This window comes from Mus caroli, chromosome 12 (genome assembly GCF_900094665.2).
Source record: "Mus caroli chromosome 12, CAROLI_EIJ_v1.1, whole genome shotgun sequence".
In the NCBI taxonomy this organism is placed as follows: Eukaryota; Metazoa; Chordata; class Mammalia; order Rodentia; family Muridae; genus Mus; species Mus caroli.
Genome location: NC_034581.1, coordinates 86347915 through 86366606, shown reverse-complemented (window position 1 = coordinate 86366606; position 18692 = coordinate 86347915). Strand labels below are relative to the sequence as shown.

Below are 18692 nucleotides of genomic sequence, written 5' to 3'. Positions count from 1 at the left end.
CCCCCCCCCATGCCCTCACATTAGTTCAAAATTAATTAGTGACAAAAGAAACTTCCTGAGCCGGGCAGTGGTGGGGTACACCTTTGATCCCAGCACTTGGGAGGCAGAGGCAGGCAGATTTCTGAGTTCGAGGCCAGCCTGGTCTACAGAGTGAGTTCCAGGACAGCCAGGGCTACACAGAGAAACTCTGTCTCGAAAAAAACAAAAACAAAAACAAAAAACCCAACAAAACCAAACAAACACAAAAAAGAAACTTCCTGAAAGACAAGAAGTTACTTGGCTTCAGAGAATTTGTTTCCTCACTCCTTGCTGGAGTTCCTGCAAGCTTGAGATCTATTATTCTTGACACCTAAAAGGTGACATTAAGGAAAGGCTTGTAAAGAAATAGAAAATAATTTATTGATTGGTTGGTACTTAAGATATTCTGTTAGGCAACAAAGAGAAGTAGCATTTTTGGCCTAAAGGAGCCCAGATTGGTGAGGAGCCCCACACTGGATGCACATGATGGCAAGTAATATAATGTGAGATCATATGCAATGGCGTGGAAATGGCCCCATGCCCCCGGGTGAAGCTGGAGGCTGTCTGTTGTTACCACTGTGTCTGTGTGGATGAGGAAGCTGCATGCTCCTGGACTTCAGCATGAGCGAAGACCTCTTGCCGTTCAGAATCTCTTCTCTTTGTCTTCGTTTCTCAGTACGGTTGCTCTCAAGATGGCTAGGTTTGAATTAGGAAGTTCTAGCTGATTTACTGAGTTGCTATTGCTTTTTTTTTTTATTTAATTTGTTATTGTGTGTCTTTCTGTGTGTAACTGATGTGTGTATATGTGGTTCATGTGCCATGGTGTGTGTGTGTGTGCATGCGTGTGTGTGTGTGTGTGTGTAGGCCACAGGATGTAGAGTCTGTTCTCTCCTTTTAACTTTACCCTAGTTCTGGGGATTTGGCTCAGGTTTTCTCAGCAAGTGCTTTTGCCCACTCAGCTGCCTCACTGGCTCTTTTTTTTTTCCTTTTTTTTTAAAAAAATCAATGTACATATATATGGTTATACCTTAAATTTACAGAATTTACTATTATGTAATATCTGTTTTTAATTAGGTTTGAACAAAATGGCTATGCTGTGACAAGCCCTAGAAAAGATTTCCAAAAAATAATTTACATTTGCTCTGCTAAATTTGTTTCCACATTTCTAATAAAACTGGTAGTGGATGCCTTCTCTACTTGGTGGCATTTCGTAGCATGCCGTAGCTTCTTGCCACCAGTATTATAGTAATTTGAGTTCTTTTTAGAGAGTCAGGTAGATAGACAGGTTCAATTTTGACTCAGGAGTGTTTTATCATTTGCTGTGTACTGTCTGGTTTTACAGCTAGAGTCAGCCATTTCCCTGAGTAACAGAATATTTCTCTTCATAGTGTCTTGGCTGATATGTCTAGCTCTAGCTTAATAAGCCATACTCCCAATACATTTTAATTAAATTTTACTGGCTTCAGTTTCCCTCTTCAGTAGTGTATGCTTCCCCATGTTTTCTACTTGTTATCTCTCCTCCACCAACGTTGTCTTAAAGATGGTCTTAGGGTGGGAACATTGCATACTTGTTTATTGAAGCTAATTTTCAGCTAACGAAAGTGATCACTTTTGAAAGTTAATCATTTACTTAGGCTATCAGCATACTTTATTTAAAATTCATTTTTCTTAAAGTGTGAAAATTGTTTTTATCTTCATGCTATAAATATATTGCAAACAAAATGGCAGTTTAGGAACTCTTAAGAGATTGAAGATATCTCAGAAACGTATAAATGGAAGGCATTTGTGGTACCAGGGTTAACACAAGGCCTTGCATATGGTAGATACATTATCTACCACAGAGCTGTAGCCTCCATTATGCTTTTCTCTTCCTCCCTCTTCCCCTCCCTCCCTCCCTTCTTCCTTCTCTTAATTTCTTTCTTTCTTTCTTTGAGACAGGGTCTCACTGTGTACCTCTGGCTGTGCTGAAACTCACTATGTAGACCAGGCTGGCCTTGAACTCCCAGAGATCTGCCTGCCTCTGCCCCTGGAGTGCTGAGATTAAAGGCATACACTACCATAACTGAGCTTGTTATAGTTCTTTACAAATATTTCTCGTTGTTTATATTTTGAGACAAAGTATCTATAATTATCGCGCCTCCCCCTCCCCCTGCCTTGGATTGCCATGTAGGCAAGACAGGAGCTCAACCTTCATTTCTTGCCTCAGTCTTCAAGTCTTTGAGGTTACAGGTCTGCGTTCCTATGCCTGTCCATGTCGGGATACCCTGCTATTAATATTAAGGTCGGCATTTACCATGATCGGACAGCTCCCTGAGCCCTGCACAAAATGGAACAGTCCCTTTTCCAGCGGGGCTTCCTCTTCTCCACCTGATCTTATCTAGGGAAGCCTGACAGACACATCCTCTACTTCAGAAATGTCACATAGTCTTTGGTGAAATTACAGGTTCAGCTTCCTTTCCCTCAAGAAGAACCTGCCAAGCAAGAACCTGGATCACCTCTCCATGCAAATAAGGCATTCCTGATCCCTTAAGCCCCAGCCAGTGTACATTCGCCTGAAAAACCCCTTCCTATTCTCCAAGGTTTATATAGCCCTTGTTCACTTTGAATAGTTGTGAGTGTGTGTGTGTGTGTGTGTGTGTGCTGTCTAATAGAGCTGTGACACTGAACTCATGAGAGATACCCACCCCCGGCACTCACAGCCCGACCGAGATCCCGTAGAACCCATCTGTTCTGGGCTCCACTTCATCCTTTCCAGCCCAGTGTACAATGGCACCTGGCCACATCGAAGGAGGAAGCAGGACACGGAACCACATGTCAAGAGATAGCATTTTGGTCATATTCTTTATTTTTGAAGTTGTCGTATTTCTATTAAAATTGTGTTTCTTTACAATCATCGAATCCCAGAGAAAGTGGTGTTCTGGGGCATAAGGAGTATGTTCAAATATGCATCTATAATTACAGTACTATATCTTAATCTTGGAATTATAAATTAGTGGGCTGTCTGTGTGTCTGTGTGTGTCTCTGTGTGTATTTTAACATGGACATGTAAGAAGTTAGGGTATCTCCTTTAGACACGCATATGCATGATATCATAGTATCAACCTTTCTTGTTTTAAAGTGGACATTTCCTGCAACCTCTGCTGTTCTAGCAGTGGAACTTTGCCTTGTCTTTGTGTGAGTAGCACAATTTGAAAGGTTAGATTAGTAAGATGACGTCTATGGATAGGTAAGTATATTTCCTATGTAGGAGAATCGTCCCTCAGAGTTTGGGAGAGTACACATGCTTAATGTGATTTTGTTCTTGTGACGGGCTGTTTTGAATATGCCTTCATGTCTTTATTTTCTCCCCCACCCCCCCGTCTGTCCCTTTTAATTTAGAAATTTATTTACAGTAGTGGGAATGAAATCAAGGCCTTGTACACTTGGGTGTGTGGAATATATAATCAGGATATATTGTTTGAGAAAAGAATCTGTTTTCAACATAAGGAACAAAATTACTTATTTTTACTTTTTATGTATGAGTGTTTTGCCCAAAAGTCTGTCTGTGTACCGTGCATCTGCCTGATGCCCATGGAGGCCAGAAGCGGGCATCAGATATTTTGGAACTAGAGTTACAGACAGTGGTGAGCTGTCATGTAGATGCTGGGAATTGAACTGAGGTCCACTGGAAAGCAGCCAGTGTTCTTAACTGCTGATCCATCTCTGCAGCTCTAGTGTTAATGTTTTACAGCTGGCCTTCTTTTCTTATTTCTTTGAAATGCAAGATGGGTTAGATGCCCTTGCACTACTCCTGATTAGTTGTGTCTTACTGGATAGTAAGAGGGTACTAGGCTAGTATTTAATGACTGAGCACATATTAACCAAGAGTGAGACTGTGGTCTGCTATTTATACAGCTCTAGTAATTTCATTGCTTACAAGCCCTGTGTTACATGGCTTTGAATTTCTCTAATGCATACGTTACAAATGTGAAAGATCAGAAGCAACTTATACGTTAGAGCTTTGGAGAGTTTTAGACAGTATTGACTTTATTGGTTAAATATTCCTAATCCACAACCCAAAGTGAAGCATACTGACAGTATCAAATCTAAAGTTTTGGACTTGGGTGCATTAGAGATTTTGCATTTTTACATGAAGGATGCTCAGTTTTAATGAAATTATTTAATCATAACTATTGAGAATTGTATAATAAATAGAAATGATTGCAAGTTGTTCTGCTTAGAGGAGACCCCAAAGTACTTGTAATCTCTTCAAGGACTCCTGAAAAACCTCTTTTCATTAAATGTATTTGTTTACTTGGAATGTGTTTCCATCTTGGTTTTTATTAAATTTTTCGTGTCTAAATTCATGTGTGTGGTATGAGAGCATTCAAAGGTTGGAACTTTGGAAGAATACATTGTGAAGGCATTTAGGTGATAACACATGTCTCTCAAATGGAGAAACCTACTCCATTTGATTCTACTAAGCATCATATTTGGTAATTAATATTTCTGGCATTTTACTGATGTTTAGAGTCTACATAAGATCAATTACTGATTTTATCTTTTCTTCTGATCCACTGATAGCATTGTCATTAAATGGCAAAGTATATTTCAACATTTTTTTCATAGAATTTACGTAGTAATTTTGCCAGTTGTTTATGCATGACAATTTATGGTATATCTATTTGGCTAAGTGAAGGGACAGCCAGTCATTTATGTTTTCTAACCCAGTTCTTAGGTGTGGTTGCATAGATAACTGTGTCTTGGCTCCATCTAATAAGGCTCTGTTTTACCCCTCCTACCCCAGGAGAAATACATAAGTAATGAGGAAGAGCACCTAAGGCGGATGGAAGAGTCCAGGCTGCAGCTCAAGGATCAGCTGCTCTGTTTGGAGACGGAACAGGAATCCATTCTTGGTGTAATAGGAAAAGAGATTGATGAAGCTTGTAAGACTTTCTCCAGAGACTCATTGGAGAAACTGAAAGTAATTATGACTTCTCACATTACGTGCCTTAAATTTTCAGTTAGTTTTCTAATATGTAATTAGAATGGAATTGTAACATGATTATGTGGTAGTCACATTCTTATTTGAGAATTTTTTATGAAACAAATAACCTCTTGCATTGCTTAGAGTTAGAAACCATATTACTGCACAGTCATGGTGAAAGTACGAATTGTCTCATCGGGTTACCTGTGTCTCACTCAGTGAAAGGCAGCCCTTCAACAAAGAGGCAGCATATTGATCAAGGAAAACATTCTTTGTGTCAAGAAACTTGGATCCCAAGGTTTCCACCATGCCAGCCTGGAAGTAATGTTGTTACCATCTATTGAATTCTTCACGAGAGGTTTAATGACAAGTATGGTGTACACAGTGTCTTCCTTATCCCTTAAAACCAATCCATCCTTCACTACCCATGAAATGTAGTATGGAAAATAGAACCAGATCTGGAGGGGCTCGGTACTTGCTCCTAGATATCAGTGTGATTAAATCTCAAGTGAGACTTGAACTGTTATGGACTGACTGAGCCCGATCAGATAAATGCTGCACTGTTGTGTTCTCCCTCTTGCAACAATTCTAGTCAGTATATTTGTCTCCATATTTAGAAGGATGGATCATTTCTCAATTAATGGCTGTCATGAAATGACAAATAAAATGACTGTCCCATGGGTGTTTGCATCCTTTGAAGGTAGACAGTTTACAAGTGTAGACTCTGGCCCTGCTCTACTCTACTTGACTTACCCTTCACATAGTAGGATGAACTATTGCTTTCAGCCATGGCATGACCACACTCAGACATGGTATTGTGCTTAGCTGGTTTTAGGAGCTCCGTTATTCTTTCTTCCTCCACTAGAGAATGGTCTTCGGAGTTTTCTTCTTGCAACTTGTAATTCCTTGTACCTTCGTTTGAGGCAGTGCTCATGAGTTGTGAGAAGGCTGCGATGTTAGTATGGGAAGGGTTGGCTTAAGTGGAAAGCTGATTCGTGGGGAGGCTATAGCGTCTTCTGTCTGATGGCTTACCTTTTTCCTATCTAATGCCATTCACTTAAATGTTAAGGCTTCTCTGAGTGAGTAACTTGTAAACCTTAGTTCTATGTAGAACATCTTATATTAGCAATGTGGCATTTACTCACTGCTTAAATATTTAATTTCAGTCATATGTGAGCATTAAAATGAAAATATGAGAAAATAAGTAAGCCTTGTTACATGACACTGGACAGGAACAATCTTAAATACTGTGTTTCTTTATAGGGAACAAATTGTCCTTTCAACAAGCTCTGAGGTCGTTGCGTGTTTTATTGTGTTTGGATGTACATGCGTGTTCTCTTTTTGTCTTCCTTCACAGCACAGGTCCACTACAGTGTCCTCGACACAGTTCCGTGAGGTTTACTACTCATGACAGTTTGATGTGCTGTCACTGTTGTACATTGAGTGTGCTTTCTGTGCCCGGCAGTGTAGAAGCACTTGTGTATTTGATTTATACTTCACCATTACATAGTGGTTTGCTCCCATGGCACGGATAGCCTATAGCTCTGCCATTTATAACTGGTTACAAATGTTCTTTTAAACATGAAGTCATTTGTAAATCTGTGGGGCAAATCATAAAACACAAGCATGGCTTGTATTTCTTATATCAGAATATTTATTATTACTCAAGGTGAAGGTTTAATTGGGGTAGTAAGGATTTAATGGAGTGAGTTATGAAATGGAAAGTCTAGTTCTTGTCAAATGGATGCTCACAGATATTTAGCAGCACAGTGCATTGTTGAAAGAGGAGGAAGAAACAGAGAATTTGGGCAATTAAAGAAAGCCTGGTTGACAAGGTAGAGTACCTAAGTCTTGGGTTAGAATTGGTTATGGTGCTGCGGGCCTTTAACTAAAGCATGGGAACAGGCAGAAGGAAGATGCACCTCCTCTTGACAGGTCTGCATAGTTCCAGAGGAGTCAGGGGTACATAGCAACACCCTGTTTCCAAACACAAGACAAAATGAAGCCAAACAAGCAAAACTATTGAGAATGGGGTTAGACTTAAAAAAGTGAGAGACAGCTGGGTATAGAACACTTCTGTGTATGGAATGTGGTGGATATTAAATGTGTACTAAGTGAGTGTAAGTGAATTAACTATTGTTATTCTGACAGATATGCAGACATATCAGGAGATATGGAATCATTGAGAATATGCATAGACATCTCTTTAGAGAAGAAAGGATAATTTCAGATAAAAAAACATGGAGACATTCTGCAAAAATATCCCATGTAGCATAGAATTTGAAGAACTAGGAATAATACAATTTGTGCTTACAATTAAAAAGACACCAGCAGCTTTTGAGTACAGTTTAGCTCAGTGATAAGGCAAAACCAGATGTTTTGAGATTTTTATAAATGAGTTGGTATAAAGGAAGTCAGGGCAGCTAATATAGGCAACAGTTTAATACAGAATTTTGTGAGTATTTTGAACTATAAAGCAACATTTGTGTTTATGCATTTTGATGAGTTGTCTGTTCTGCATAGTCTTTGAGAAAACATAGTGGACCCCAAGATATAAAGATGGACAAGCAAGACAGAATTCAGTTTCTCTGTAGGCACATCTAATCCTCTGTGGACCACATTCCATGGCCCAGCACCGAGAGGCAGTTGAAGGCGAAGCAAACAGGCATTAAACAAGTTTGTGTACCAGGTGAAATCTCATGGACTCAACTCCGAAGATCAGTGATGGTGCCACTAGACAGTTGGATCATCTGTGTCTCTGTATGTGAGCTGGCTGCTTATTGTCATCTTGAAAATAAAGCATAGCCAGGCGTAGTGGCACCTGCCTTTAATCCCAGCATTTGGGAGGCAGAGGCAGGTGGATTTCTGAGTTCGAGGCCAGCCTGGTCTACAAAGTGAGTTCTACGACAGCTAGGGCTACACAGAGAAACCCTGTCTCAAAAAAAAAAAAAAAAAAAAAAGAAAGAAAGAAAATAAAGCATGCCAAGCACTTGTACTGTGCTGTGAAATTGGCTGTGTGTTTGGTACAGTTTTCCTCTCATCAAATCCTTACATTTAAGAAGTAATTATTTGGATGTTGTGGTCAGTAATTTTGGTTATATATGTTCATGCCAGAGAAAACTCTAGTTCTGACATTCTTTTCTCTTTTTGTAGGTATTTACCTCTGGTCCTCAACTCCATTATGACCCACATCGATGGTTAGCTGAAAGCAAGGTATTTCATCATGGAATCCCGATGTTCATGACATTAATGAGATCATATTTGGTTTAGCCATGCATATCTCCTATCTGTCTGTCTGTCTTTCTGCCTGTCTTTTCACCCACCTGCCTACCCACCCACCCAACTGCCTATACATCCACCTGCCTACACACCCACCTGTCTACCCAGCCAGCCACCCACTCACCCATCCACTACCTTTCTGTCTGTCTGTCTGACTGTCTGTCTCTCTATGTACATATGTGTGTGTTTGTGTGTTTGCTTTGTGTTTCTTTAGAGTCAGGGCCTCACTGTTTAGCTCTGCTGGCATGGAATTAACTGTGCAGAGGAGGAGGCTGTTCTTGAACCCACAGAGATCTACCCTCCTCTGACTCCTGAGCACATCACCAAGCCTAGCTTAACCAAATTTTTTGTGTATAACTGAGAGTATAGATTTAACATTTGGTTACCAGAGCGGAGTTACTTTGGTACATGTAAGAGGCATCTGAATTTCCCTTGTTTACCTTTAGTATTATAGGCAAAGAATTAGAAAATAAAGAAGGATTAAAATTTTGGATCGTGAACCGGATTGTAACAGAGACAAATTCTTTTGAATTTTATTTAGTTATGTCTCTGGAAGTGTCTAAAGGCCAGAATAGCTACAACTCATGTTTATTTTATACATACTTAATTAATCCATCTAGATTCTTCTGTAACCTTACAGCCTGTTGACTCTGCTCTTCTCAAGAAAATCCCTTCATCCCCTGGGTCATTGTTTACAAGACTAGAAGGATCTATTTTATGCCCTCAAGATAACTTCTCTGTGTCATGATCCATCTACATAGTTTTATATTATCAAAAGTTCAATTTTAAATTTTCTATTTTTATTTGAAATTCTACACTATGGTATACCCTTTTATTGTCTGAATGTTTCATATATTCACATGACTCTTCTACTTCTTCCATGACTTTTCACTCAGGGATATGTACCAAGTGCTTTTATATGTTAGGTCAATTTGCAAACTCACTGACTAAAATATATGAAGTATTATTAGTCCTATGCACTTTCAGTTCTTTGTAGAATGATTTTCTTCAAGATATACATATCTTAAACTTTTTATTTCATTTAAGTTTCATAATAAAACAATCTGTTGGTTGGTTGGTTGATTGATTGAATTATTGATTGCTGTGCTTGAATCCTGGGTCTGATACAGTGTATGTACCTGTGGGCTAGACTCCCCATTCCTATTATGCTTGTTGAAAACATGAGAGAAGTGAAGTCTCACAGGAGGAAATAACTTACTTCCATGTAAAGGGTGAATGCTCGTATTGCCTACTGTCTGATTCAGTGTTAATGCCCTACCACTGTATGTGCTGTCATTCAGAGTCTTTGTTTATTGAGCCAACATTTGTCTATTGTATAATCCATTGTGCCAGTCACCATGGGTCTCATGTAATCTCAGGGCTAATATTGAGGTGTGAATGGATTCCAAAACATTCTTTGAAGTGTGTTATGTTGCTATTTGAAGACATTGACATAGGAGCATAGAAAAATGGAATAACTGATGTTCATGCTGGTAAGATGGCAGGATATAATGTTTCAGGTGTGTCATAATAAGCTTCTGCAAGAGCTAAACACTTACACGTGGTCCTATAAAAACTGTGCAAAGGCTTTAGAGATGGATCAGCATCAGAGAACCGAGTGCTTCTCCAGAAGACCTGAGTTTGGATCTTAGCACTCATATGGAGGCTCACATCCATCTGTACCTCCAGTTACAGGGGTTCTAAAACCCTTTTCTGGCTTCTCAGGGTACCGGGAACACAGGTGGTGCACGCACGTACACATAGGCAAAATACCCACACACATAATGCAAAACACCCATGCACATACAAATCAAAAGCATGTAGAAGTTACCAGGCGTATTATGGATAAAGCAGCGGCAAGAGCTTGAGAGTATTGAGGAATCAGAGCTGAGGGGTTGAGGGGATTCAGGTGGGAAGTGGTGCCATGACAGTGGGTACCTCTGAAGGTCAGCCATCCATGTTAGGGAGCAGAGTAAGAAAACAAAACACGGCAAATGAACACAGAATTTCTCTTCCCGTATAAAACTCTCCCTCTTCTTCAAAAACGTCAATCTTGTGCATTTCAACCGTTTTTTGTTTTTTGAAGAAGTAGATGCAGATTCATGTTTTTCTCTTCTTGCATAGCAAATGTAGAAGTATGTGTTTTGGTATCTCAGAATTCCCTGGCTGGGGACTTCTGTTGTGCATTAATTTAACATTTCTCTTTTTCTTTTTCCTAACTCTGCAGTTCTGACAACAAGAGCAATGTCCTTAGAATTTTCTCTCAAGTTAAAATCTTTCTCATTTTGTAACAGAAAGCTTTCACTGCTGAGGCTCAGTTAAATTATGAGAAGCAGAGATGACTCTTCATCATAGCTCTTTAATTTGGGAGCTAGTGAGCAGTTTTCCCTTATCATTTAATGGGATTGAACTTCTGATCAGAGCAGGTTTAATACTGTGTGAGACAACTGTTCCCTCCACAGTGTAAACGGGAGCGATAAAAAAATACCATGCTGACCAACTGACTAGGGAGGAATTGAATCTATTTCCTAGAAAGATGGCTTGGGTTATTGATGGGCTACAATCCTGTAATGCCTGTGAACTATGACTAGACAGCTCTATAACTATTGGAGATAAGATCTGAAATCAGGGGACAAAAACTGTATGGAAAGCAGAATGGCTATTCAGCCAGCCCATGCTGACATCTTGCAGTATTGGGAAGACCGCAGAGGGCAGTTGGTAATTGTTTTCATAAATCTACTAAGTGAATTTCTTTTGTTAGTGTTAACTGTAGAGGGACTAGCAGGTTGGGTGGGGTTTCTATCATAGTCGCTTTGTGGACAGACGCAAAGTCCAACTGAGTCAGCCCAGATTTGCAGATAAAATAACCAATGGAGCATCAGGATAAGGCTTTGTAGGACAGGAGTTGAGATAGCTATTAAAGAATGCCAGGTAAGTGGTTCCTGTAGATTAAGGAGGAGATTTTGTCATAAATTCTAGCAGGCCATGTAGAGGCTGCAGTTTCCTTTGCTTACAGAGAATAATATGTCCTAGTAGTGGGTAAGTTCCCTGTGCTGATCTGTTTTGGGATCTTTCTCAGAGCGGCCCTTCTTGTGTTACTAGTATGACCTATGCTAGGCACTGGACCGCCCGTGTTTTCTGTGGTGCAGTTCAAATGGCAGGAGAGACGATAGCGAAGCTGCTCCTGTTGCAGGTCAGAGAACTGGGTGCTTATGGTTTTGAGTTTTCCCTGAGAACCGAGGCTCCTGAGTTGCTAAGGCGGGTTTGGTGCACTTTGCTGAACCCTCTGCCTTCTGTGTTACTTTGGTGGTACATATTCAAATAAAACTCCACGTTTTTGGATATTGCCTCTTCTTGTGGAAAGTATTTGATCGTGTCTATTCTTGTTTAGGATAGGAATAACCATCTAATAGTCTATCCTCTCAAAAAATGAAAATATCTTACTATTTGTTTCTTTGTTGGCAATATGCTTTGGGTTATTCATATGAGGAATATACAGTTTAGGGGAAAATCATTTGTATCTTAAAATATACTCTTATTTTGGAGCTCTTTTTCCTTTCTGATCATATTGAGAAGTAAGATTTGAAGAAACTACTGATTAAAAATTATAATCCTACTGTGAGTCTGGTGGTACTGGCCTATAATCCCCGTTACTTAGGAAACTGAGGCAGGAGGATCCGAGTGTGAGTCAATGGTGGACCTAGTGAGACTGTTTCTCAAAGGAAAAGGAAAAGATAGCTGAGGGTTGGCTTAGTGGCCGAGCACTGGCCGAGCATGTATGAGGCCCTGGGTCAGGCCTTAGTACCACGTAAACATGAAAAATACTTTTAACTTGACTTGTATTTGAATTGTATGGTCTGGTTCAGTTTATTTTGGTGACTTAGCATATTATTAAAAAAAATGTCATTCTTCCCCCTACCCCTGGTACTTATGTAAGTATTTTTCCCCTCAAAATTATTTTTAGAGTTTTGATGAGGGAAGCATAGTAGTTAAAGCAGAAAAATATGGATCCTAGTGTTCTTGCTGCCTGCAGAGGCTGTCATCTGTTATGTAAGTTTTCTGTTTTCTCTGGTTTGAGTCATTACTTAGTGCCTTTCCTATATTACGGTAAGGCTCAGTAGCAGCCTCTCACAGAATAGAAAGATCCCTGTGATAGGTTTAGTAGCTGCTTATGAATATTCCCACCTAATTATGAGCCGAGACGACAGAGATAAAAACTGCCTTATTTCCAAATTCCCTGTGTTGGTTTATTTAGCACTGCTTGTTGATGTTGTTAAATAAATGAGTCTATTATGCAATCTGTAAAATGCTCCTGTGAGTGGTTAATAGAAAGGTTTCTGCTGTATGATTAATAGCCTTGCCAGCTAATTATAATTTGCAACGGTTAAAGTCTTGGGTTCCAAGCCACTTTTTCAGGATGCTTAATGAAGATGCTGGGTATTTATCTAAGAAACATGATTTCTTATAATTGATTATTGGTTGATTAAATTTCCATAAATTTTAATTTTATTTTGGATTATTAATACATTCTATATTTATATTCACTTTGTATGAAACCTCTAAATACAACCAAACCTTAATTTTATTTGACAGTAGGATAAAGCCTTTGCAGGAGTCTATTGAAGTCATTGGTCATGCTGCAATCATTCCTTTGGCTTATCTTAGCAAAATGCCACACACTGACTTCTTGTTTAAACAACTGGCATTTATTTTCTCATAGTTGGAGAGGTGAGTCTGAGATAAAAGTGGTGCTTTGGCTGTCTTCCTGGCTTGTGGAGCCACCCACCTTCTGTCAGTGTCTTGATCTGTCTTCTGTGTACCTCCTATAGGAAGGTGTTTTGGTGTCTTTTCCTCTGACAGGGCTACCAGGTCTCAAGGGTAGGTCCTACCCTCACACTGCGCGGTTCTTATCCTCTCCCTCAGGGCTCGGTGAATACAGCCATGTTTAGGCTTCTGCTTTAGTGCATGGCGTTTGAGAGAATGAAATTTATCTATAATTGAAACTTGATTGATGGCAGTTTCAGGAATGATTTTTTTTGTTACATTGTTATTTTTACCATAATTTATTGAGCAGCAATGCCAGTGACTGTTCTGTCAAGTGAACAGAGATCAGACATTGAGATGGGGTTGATTTGAATGGACCAGGAAAGGGAAGCCTGTGCTGAGTTTCTGTGTTTGCTGTTATATCGCTGAGTAAAAATAGGTTGATGGAGGCTGGTGAGGGGTGGCCTCAGGGATCTCTTCCTCCTCCTCCTCCTCCTTCTCCTCCTCTTCCTCCTCCTCCTTTTCCTCCTCTTCTTCTTCCTCTTCTTCCTCTTCTTTCTCTTCCTCCTCCTCCTGCTCCTCTTTCTCCTCCTCCACCTCCTTCTTCCTTCTTCTTCCAAACGTATTTTTTTGCAGTGGTAGTGAGTGCATGTTGAAAATGATGTGGAAAAAGCATTGCTAGACCATGGAATTAGTTTTCCCCTTTAGGAGGTCAGATGGTCTGCTATAACCAGGGTCTTGTCCTCATGCACCGAAGCCATGGGCGTGGAAGAGAATGCTGGACCTGAACACATTAGAACTGCTGCTTACAACACGGGAGGGAACGTGTTGCTTGACTTTTATGTTACACTTACACTGATGTATTTCAAATACCAAATATTTCAAAATGGCAAAATAGTGAGGCAGCAGCCAGAATGAGTTGTGGGTCTTACTTAAGAAACACAAGGTTTTTCTTCACCCCTCTTAGCTTATCCATGTTTCCCACCTGGTTCCTGTAGCTGTTTCCTTTCTTCCCATCTGATGCAAACCAGTCAAATCAAGTCCTGCATTAGCTCCCAGTGATTTGGTCCCAGAATAGGCAGTCTGCCTTTTGATTGGAAGTTGAAAAGCTGACTCTTGTTTTCATCTTTCACAGGCCCGTTGAATAGCTTGTGGCCTCCTGTGAACCCCAGACCTTGTATCAGCCCATGCTCCTTTACTTTCTAATGCATCTCCCCTCAGGTCTGGCCCTTTCCAATGCCATCCTGGACATATGAATCTCTCCTGTTTATAAAGTTATTTCATTTTATTTTCTGGTAACAGACACTAGACTTACACCATCAGGTTAATAAATCAACTTAATATTCCAACATTTAATATTTTTCTGTAATTTTGAATAATGCTGGATTTTAGGCTAATCCTTGGAGAACTACTATTTACTGTATTTCCATTGGCAGTAATTAAAGAATTTAAATAGTTCGGTTTCCAGAAAATTTAATTTTGAAATTTGACCATGAGAGTTATCTTTTTGTACCACTTCCCCAACTTCTAAGCTCATTGGCTAATCCATGATGCTACTGAGTGAAGTGATTTGTTATGTGCCTACTCGTTGGAAAAAAAGAGTGTGTAGCTTCAAAGTGCCATGCCACAGGTTGTTAACACTGTATAAAGGGTGTAGTTACTCAGCCTCTCACAGGAAGACTTTAGCCCAGCTCTGTTGTGTATGGATTTTGTAGTTCGAATTGGTACTGTGCTGTTAAGTGTGTTATTTTTGAATGGTCATTATGCTGTTAGGATGTGTCTTTTATTTTGAGGGCTTTGTGCATGAATACTCTATCTGTATCACTCCTCTCAAGCTCCTCCTGTTCTTTGCCTCATTTGTGGTCTCTGTTTTGATTATTATCGTTACATCTGTGTGTATTTGAGTGCATGTGTGCACGCATACATATGTGCATATATAGCCTACTGATTCCATTTAATGTTACTCATAGTCATTTAATGTAGTGTCTATGGTTAAACACTTGAGATTCAACATTGTTTTGTGGGAGCTCATTGCTGGAGGGAACTAATTCTTCTCTCAGCAGCCATTGGCAACTTGTACCTCTTCATCTAGGTCGAAGACCATGTGAAATTTCTGCTGTTCACATTGGCATTTCAACTGGAGGTTTCAGTCTTCTGGTCTTGTTCAGGAAAACTTACCATTGAGATTTGATTTCCCTTGTCATCTCTAGGAGGCATCTAGCTACTACTGGTCTGGCCTATGTAAAGATTACATTGCAGATTTATCAATTGAGATTGGGTACCCCCACAGTTCTGTATTCTTTTCAGTTTGATGAGTAGTGGATCTTCGTAATAATCTCCATTTGTTGTATATAAAGGTGCTTCTTTGATGAGGGATGAAAGCTCCATTTATCTGTGGTTATAAAGGTAAGTATTTAGAATAGAGTTAAAAGTTATATTGGGTTAAAATAATGTTAGAGGTAGGTTTTCCTCTCAGGTCTCTGACTTCTCAAGCCTTAGATGTTCACTAGATTTCCAGTCCCAGGCACAAATTCCCTCCTGTAGGGCAAGCCTGAAGTATGGTGAGACAGTGGTTGGTTATCATCCCCAAGATAAAATTGCCACTATTGTATCATTGGAGATATTTGCCAGTCTAGTCGTTTGTGGTTCGTAAGTTTTTCAGTGGGTAGGACTATCAATTGTTCTTCCCTTGGCAGCTTGCTTTATAGTACCTTTGATACACTGAGAGCCTTTCTCAGAGAGGAGTCTTCCAGGCCAGTTTCAGATTGGTTCCTCCAAGTCACATGCTCAGCCTCTGTGGTACCTTGTGTAGTTGAGTCTTACCTTCAAGTTCTGCAAGCAACTCAAGGTGATGCTTTGGGAGACTGTTGTGTTTCTCCAAGCCACAGCCCGAGGGGAGGTTTTCCATGTGTGATACGATTTTTTTTTTCTTTTGCATGGCACTTGTGTGGCACATCATCACCAAAATGACATAACTCCATTAGACACACACACACACACACACACAGCATCATTTTAGATTTTAAGCATCTCACTTTTCACTTAGTTGCCCTTGTGAGATCCTTTAGAGTCCATGATATCATGTTAGTGCCTGTGCCATTGGCCCTTTCTACAGAAGATTTTAGGTAAAGATACAGCATTCTTGGAGAAAGTATTGTAGAAGATCTAAATCCTTACAAAAATAAAAATTGTATGTGCTTAAACTACCAAGTAGACAGAAAGGCTTGGCTGCCTAGGCCACCTTTTCAGAAACTGGATCTAATGTTTCCTCTCTCTCCCCCACTGCATCCTGCCAGTAATGGTCTGATGCTCTGGGCAGCTTTCAGATGCTTTGCTTGAAGCAGTAACAAGACTTTGTGAAGTTAAAAACAAAAAGGTATTATGTATAGATCCAGATTGTGGTTTTAATATAGAACACTGCAGGGTGGGTGTAAACCTTCTCTTAGTCTGTCCATTAGTAGATTAATGACTTAGTGTGAGTCCTTTCCAACTGATGTATATCAGAATTGGTAGTTATATTATGTCGAATAACTTTTATTGCATAGTGCTTTAAGGGCATTCTCAGTTTAAAGAGATGAGAAGAATAAGATTTGAGTCCTGATCTCCCTTTCTTGCTACCTCTTGGTAGTAGAAACAACCACAGTCTGCTGGGACACTCTGCTTCCAGCCCTACTTTGGCTAGAAGGAGTAGCTACCGTTATTTTGGTCATGGAATCTTCTTTTTACATCCCAAAGTTTTTGTAGTCTTTTTTTTTTCCTTCACTGTCCTTGACATTGAAAATATCCATCTTGTATTTTGGCTTTTGGGCTCTCCCTTGGCTATGTTTGATTTTACTTCCCGTCTTTGAAAGGTTGCTTTCCTGCTTTATTTTGAGTTATTACTTTTGTGTTCACTACACCTTAAACTATTTATTGTCTTCTTCGTCCGTTACTGGATACCCTGTTCTCTTTTGAGAACTCGAGCTGCCTCCATTGCTGAGCCGTAATCTGTGTCTTCATCCCAGGTCTTCGGAGCTCTTTATATTCTTCTATACCCTTTCCTTTTCTTTCTGAGCCTCATTGGCTTGAGATCTTCATTTTCCAGTCTGAGACTGACTTTTCATTCCTTAGGCTTTGTTGTATGGGTTATTCATTCTTGAGTAAGTTAGAAACATACCTACGAGTATTGATTCTTCTATTGACATTACTATGAGTTTGGGTGAACTGTCAGATCAGAAATGTGGAAGGTTTGGCTCATCCTGTACTCTTGGTTTGTTTGCAGCTATGTTGCTATTCCTTGACTTCCAGCCTCCACTATGTGCTCCTCTCTGACTGGAGCTAAGTTTTCTCAGAACAGCAACCCCTGCCTGTTTGCAGAATGAGGATAACAGCGTCAGCCTCGCTCTGTGTCCATCCTTAGTGCTGCAGTGGGAGTGCTCCTTTTTTTTTCTGACTAGGAGTTGATCATGTTTCCTTGTTTCCTGTCTTGTGGAACTTTTTCCTATCTGTGTATTTGCAAGAATATTTTTAAATGGGATGTTAGAAAGTAAGGCAGGCTTTACTCATTTCCTTAGTCATAGTTGGATTCCACAGCACAGCCGAAACTGAAGAGGTTCTATATTTATTAAATATAACCACACAAGACAGGCCTACAAATTGCATAGAAAGTAATTGGAGTCTGATCGTATGCAAGGAGGTTTAATTTGAACTTTGTTTCTCTAGTCCCTGTGACATTCTATATATGGCCTTTTTGTTGTTTGTTGTTGTTTAAATAATGGATTCCTAAGTAATTAAAGTGCTTTCTGTGCAAACAGAACCTACATTGAGATCCCTGTACCCATGTCAAAGCTGGGCCTGGTGGGCTACACCTGTAATTCTATCATTGGACAGATAGGAACAGAAGGATCCTCTGAGCTTGCTGGCCAACTAATCTCACTTCATCTGTGAGCTCCGGATTCAGTGAGGGAACTTTTCTCAAAATGTAGAGAGCAGTACAGGAAAATGACTGATATTGGCATCTAATACACACACACACAGACACACACAGACACACAGACACACACAGACACACACACACACACACCAACTCACTTGAAGTATGCCAAGCACAGTTACGTTTATAGAGTTGTGCTGCCATCAGCACTAATCTGGAACACCTTTGCACCTGGAAGGAGAAGCAGATCCTCTCACAGTCTCTTCTCAGCCTACCTTCCCCCAGCTCCCACCCTGCACAGCCATTTACCACCTGTTTCTACCTATTTGTTTATAGTACATGGAAAATAATGAAATCATACAAACATGTTCTTTTGTGATTGCTTTCCTTTGTGTAGGAGAATGTTGCTTTTAAGGCTTGCCCACTTTGTGTCATGTTGTGTTTGCCTTGCTTCTGTTGCCATATCATACTTGATTGTTTGAATAGGCCTATTGTGTCCATCTTTTTGTTATTGGATGGACTTTGGCATCTCTTTTGGGACTGTTTGTAAACATGCTGCCTTGAGCATCCCTGCATGCCTTTCTCATGGGTTTTTTTGTCTAGTCTAGTCAGTAGAATTGCTAGGTTAGATGGCAACATTCTGGCTAACCCCTTGTGCAGCTGTGATAGCTTTCCAAAGCAGAAATGTCTATCACATCCCTTTGCAGTCTCTCAGGGTTCCAGTGTCTGCACATGGACACTAGCAGTTGTCTC

General features: G+C 40.0%; 1 protein-coding gene across 3 annotated transcripts in view; it reads left to right on the top strand.

Annotated features, from left to right (window-relative positions):
- The window catches only part of Cep128 (centrosomal protein 128), a 339922-nt gene that overhangs the window by 130058 nt on the left and 191172 nt on the right, over positions 1–18692 (top strand). For all 3 annotated transcript variants that reach the window (XM_021179476.2, XM_021179475.2, XM_021179474.2), the window contains 2 exons: positions 4805–4981; positions 8138–8197. In XM_021179476.2, coding sequence (XP_021035135.1) covers positions 4805–4981; positions 8138–8197 — 237 coding nt within the window. The remainder of the gene's footprint in view (positions 1–4804; positions 4982–8137; positions 8198–18692) is intronic.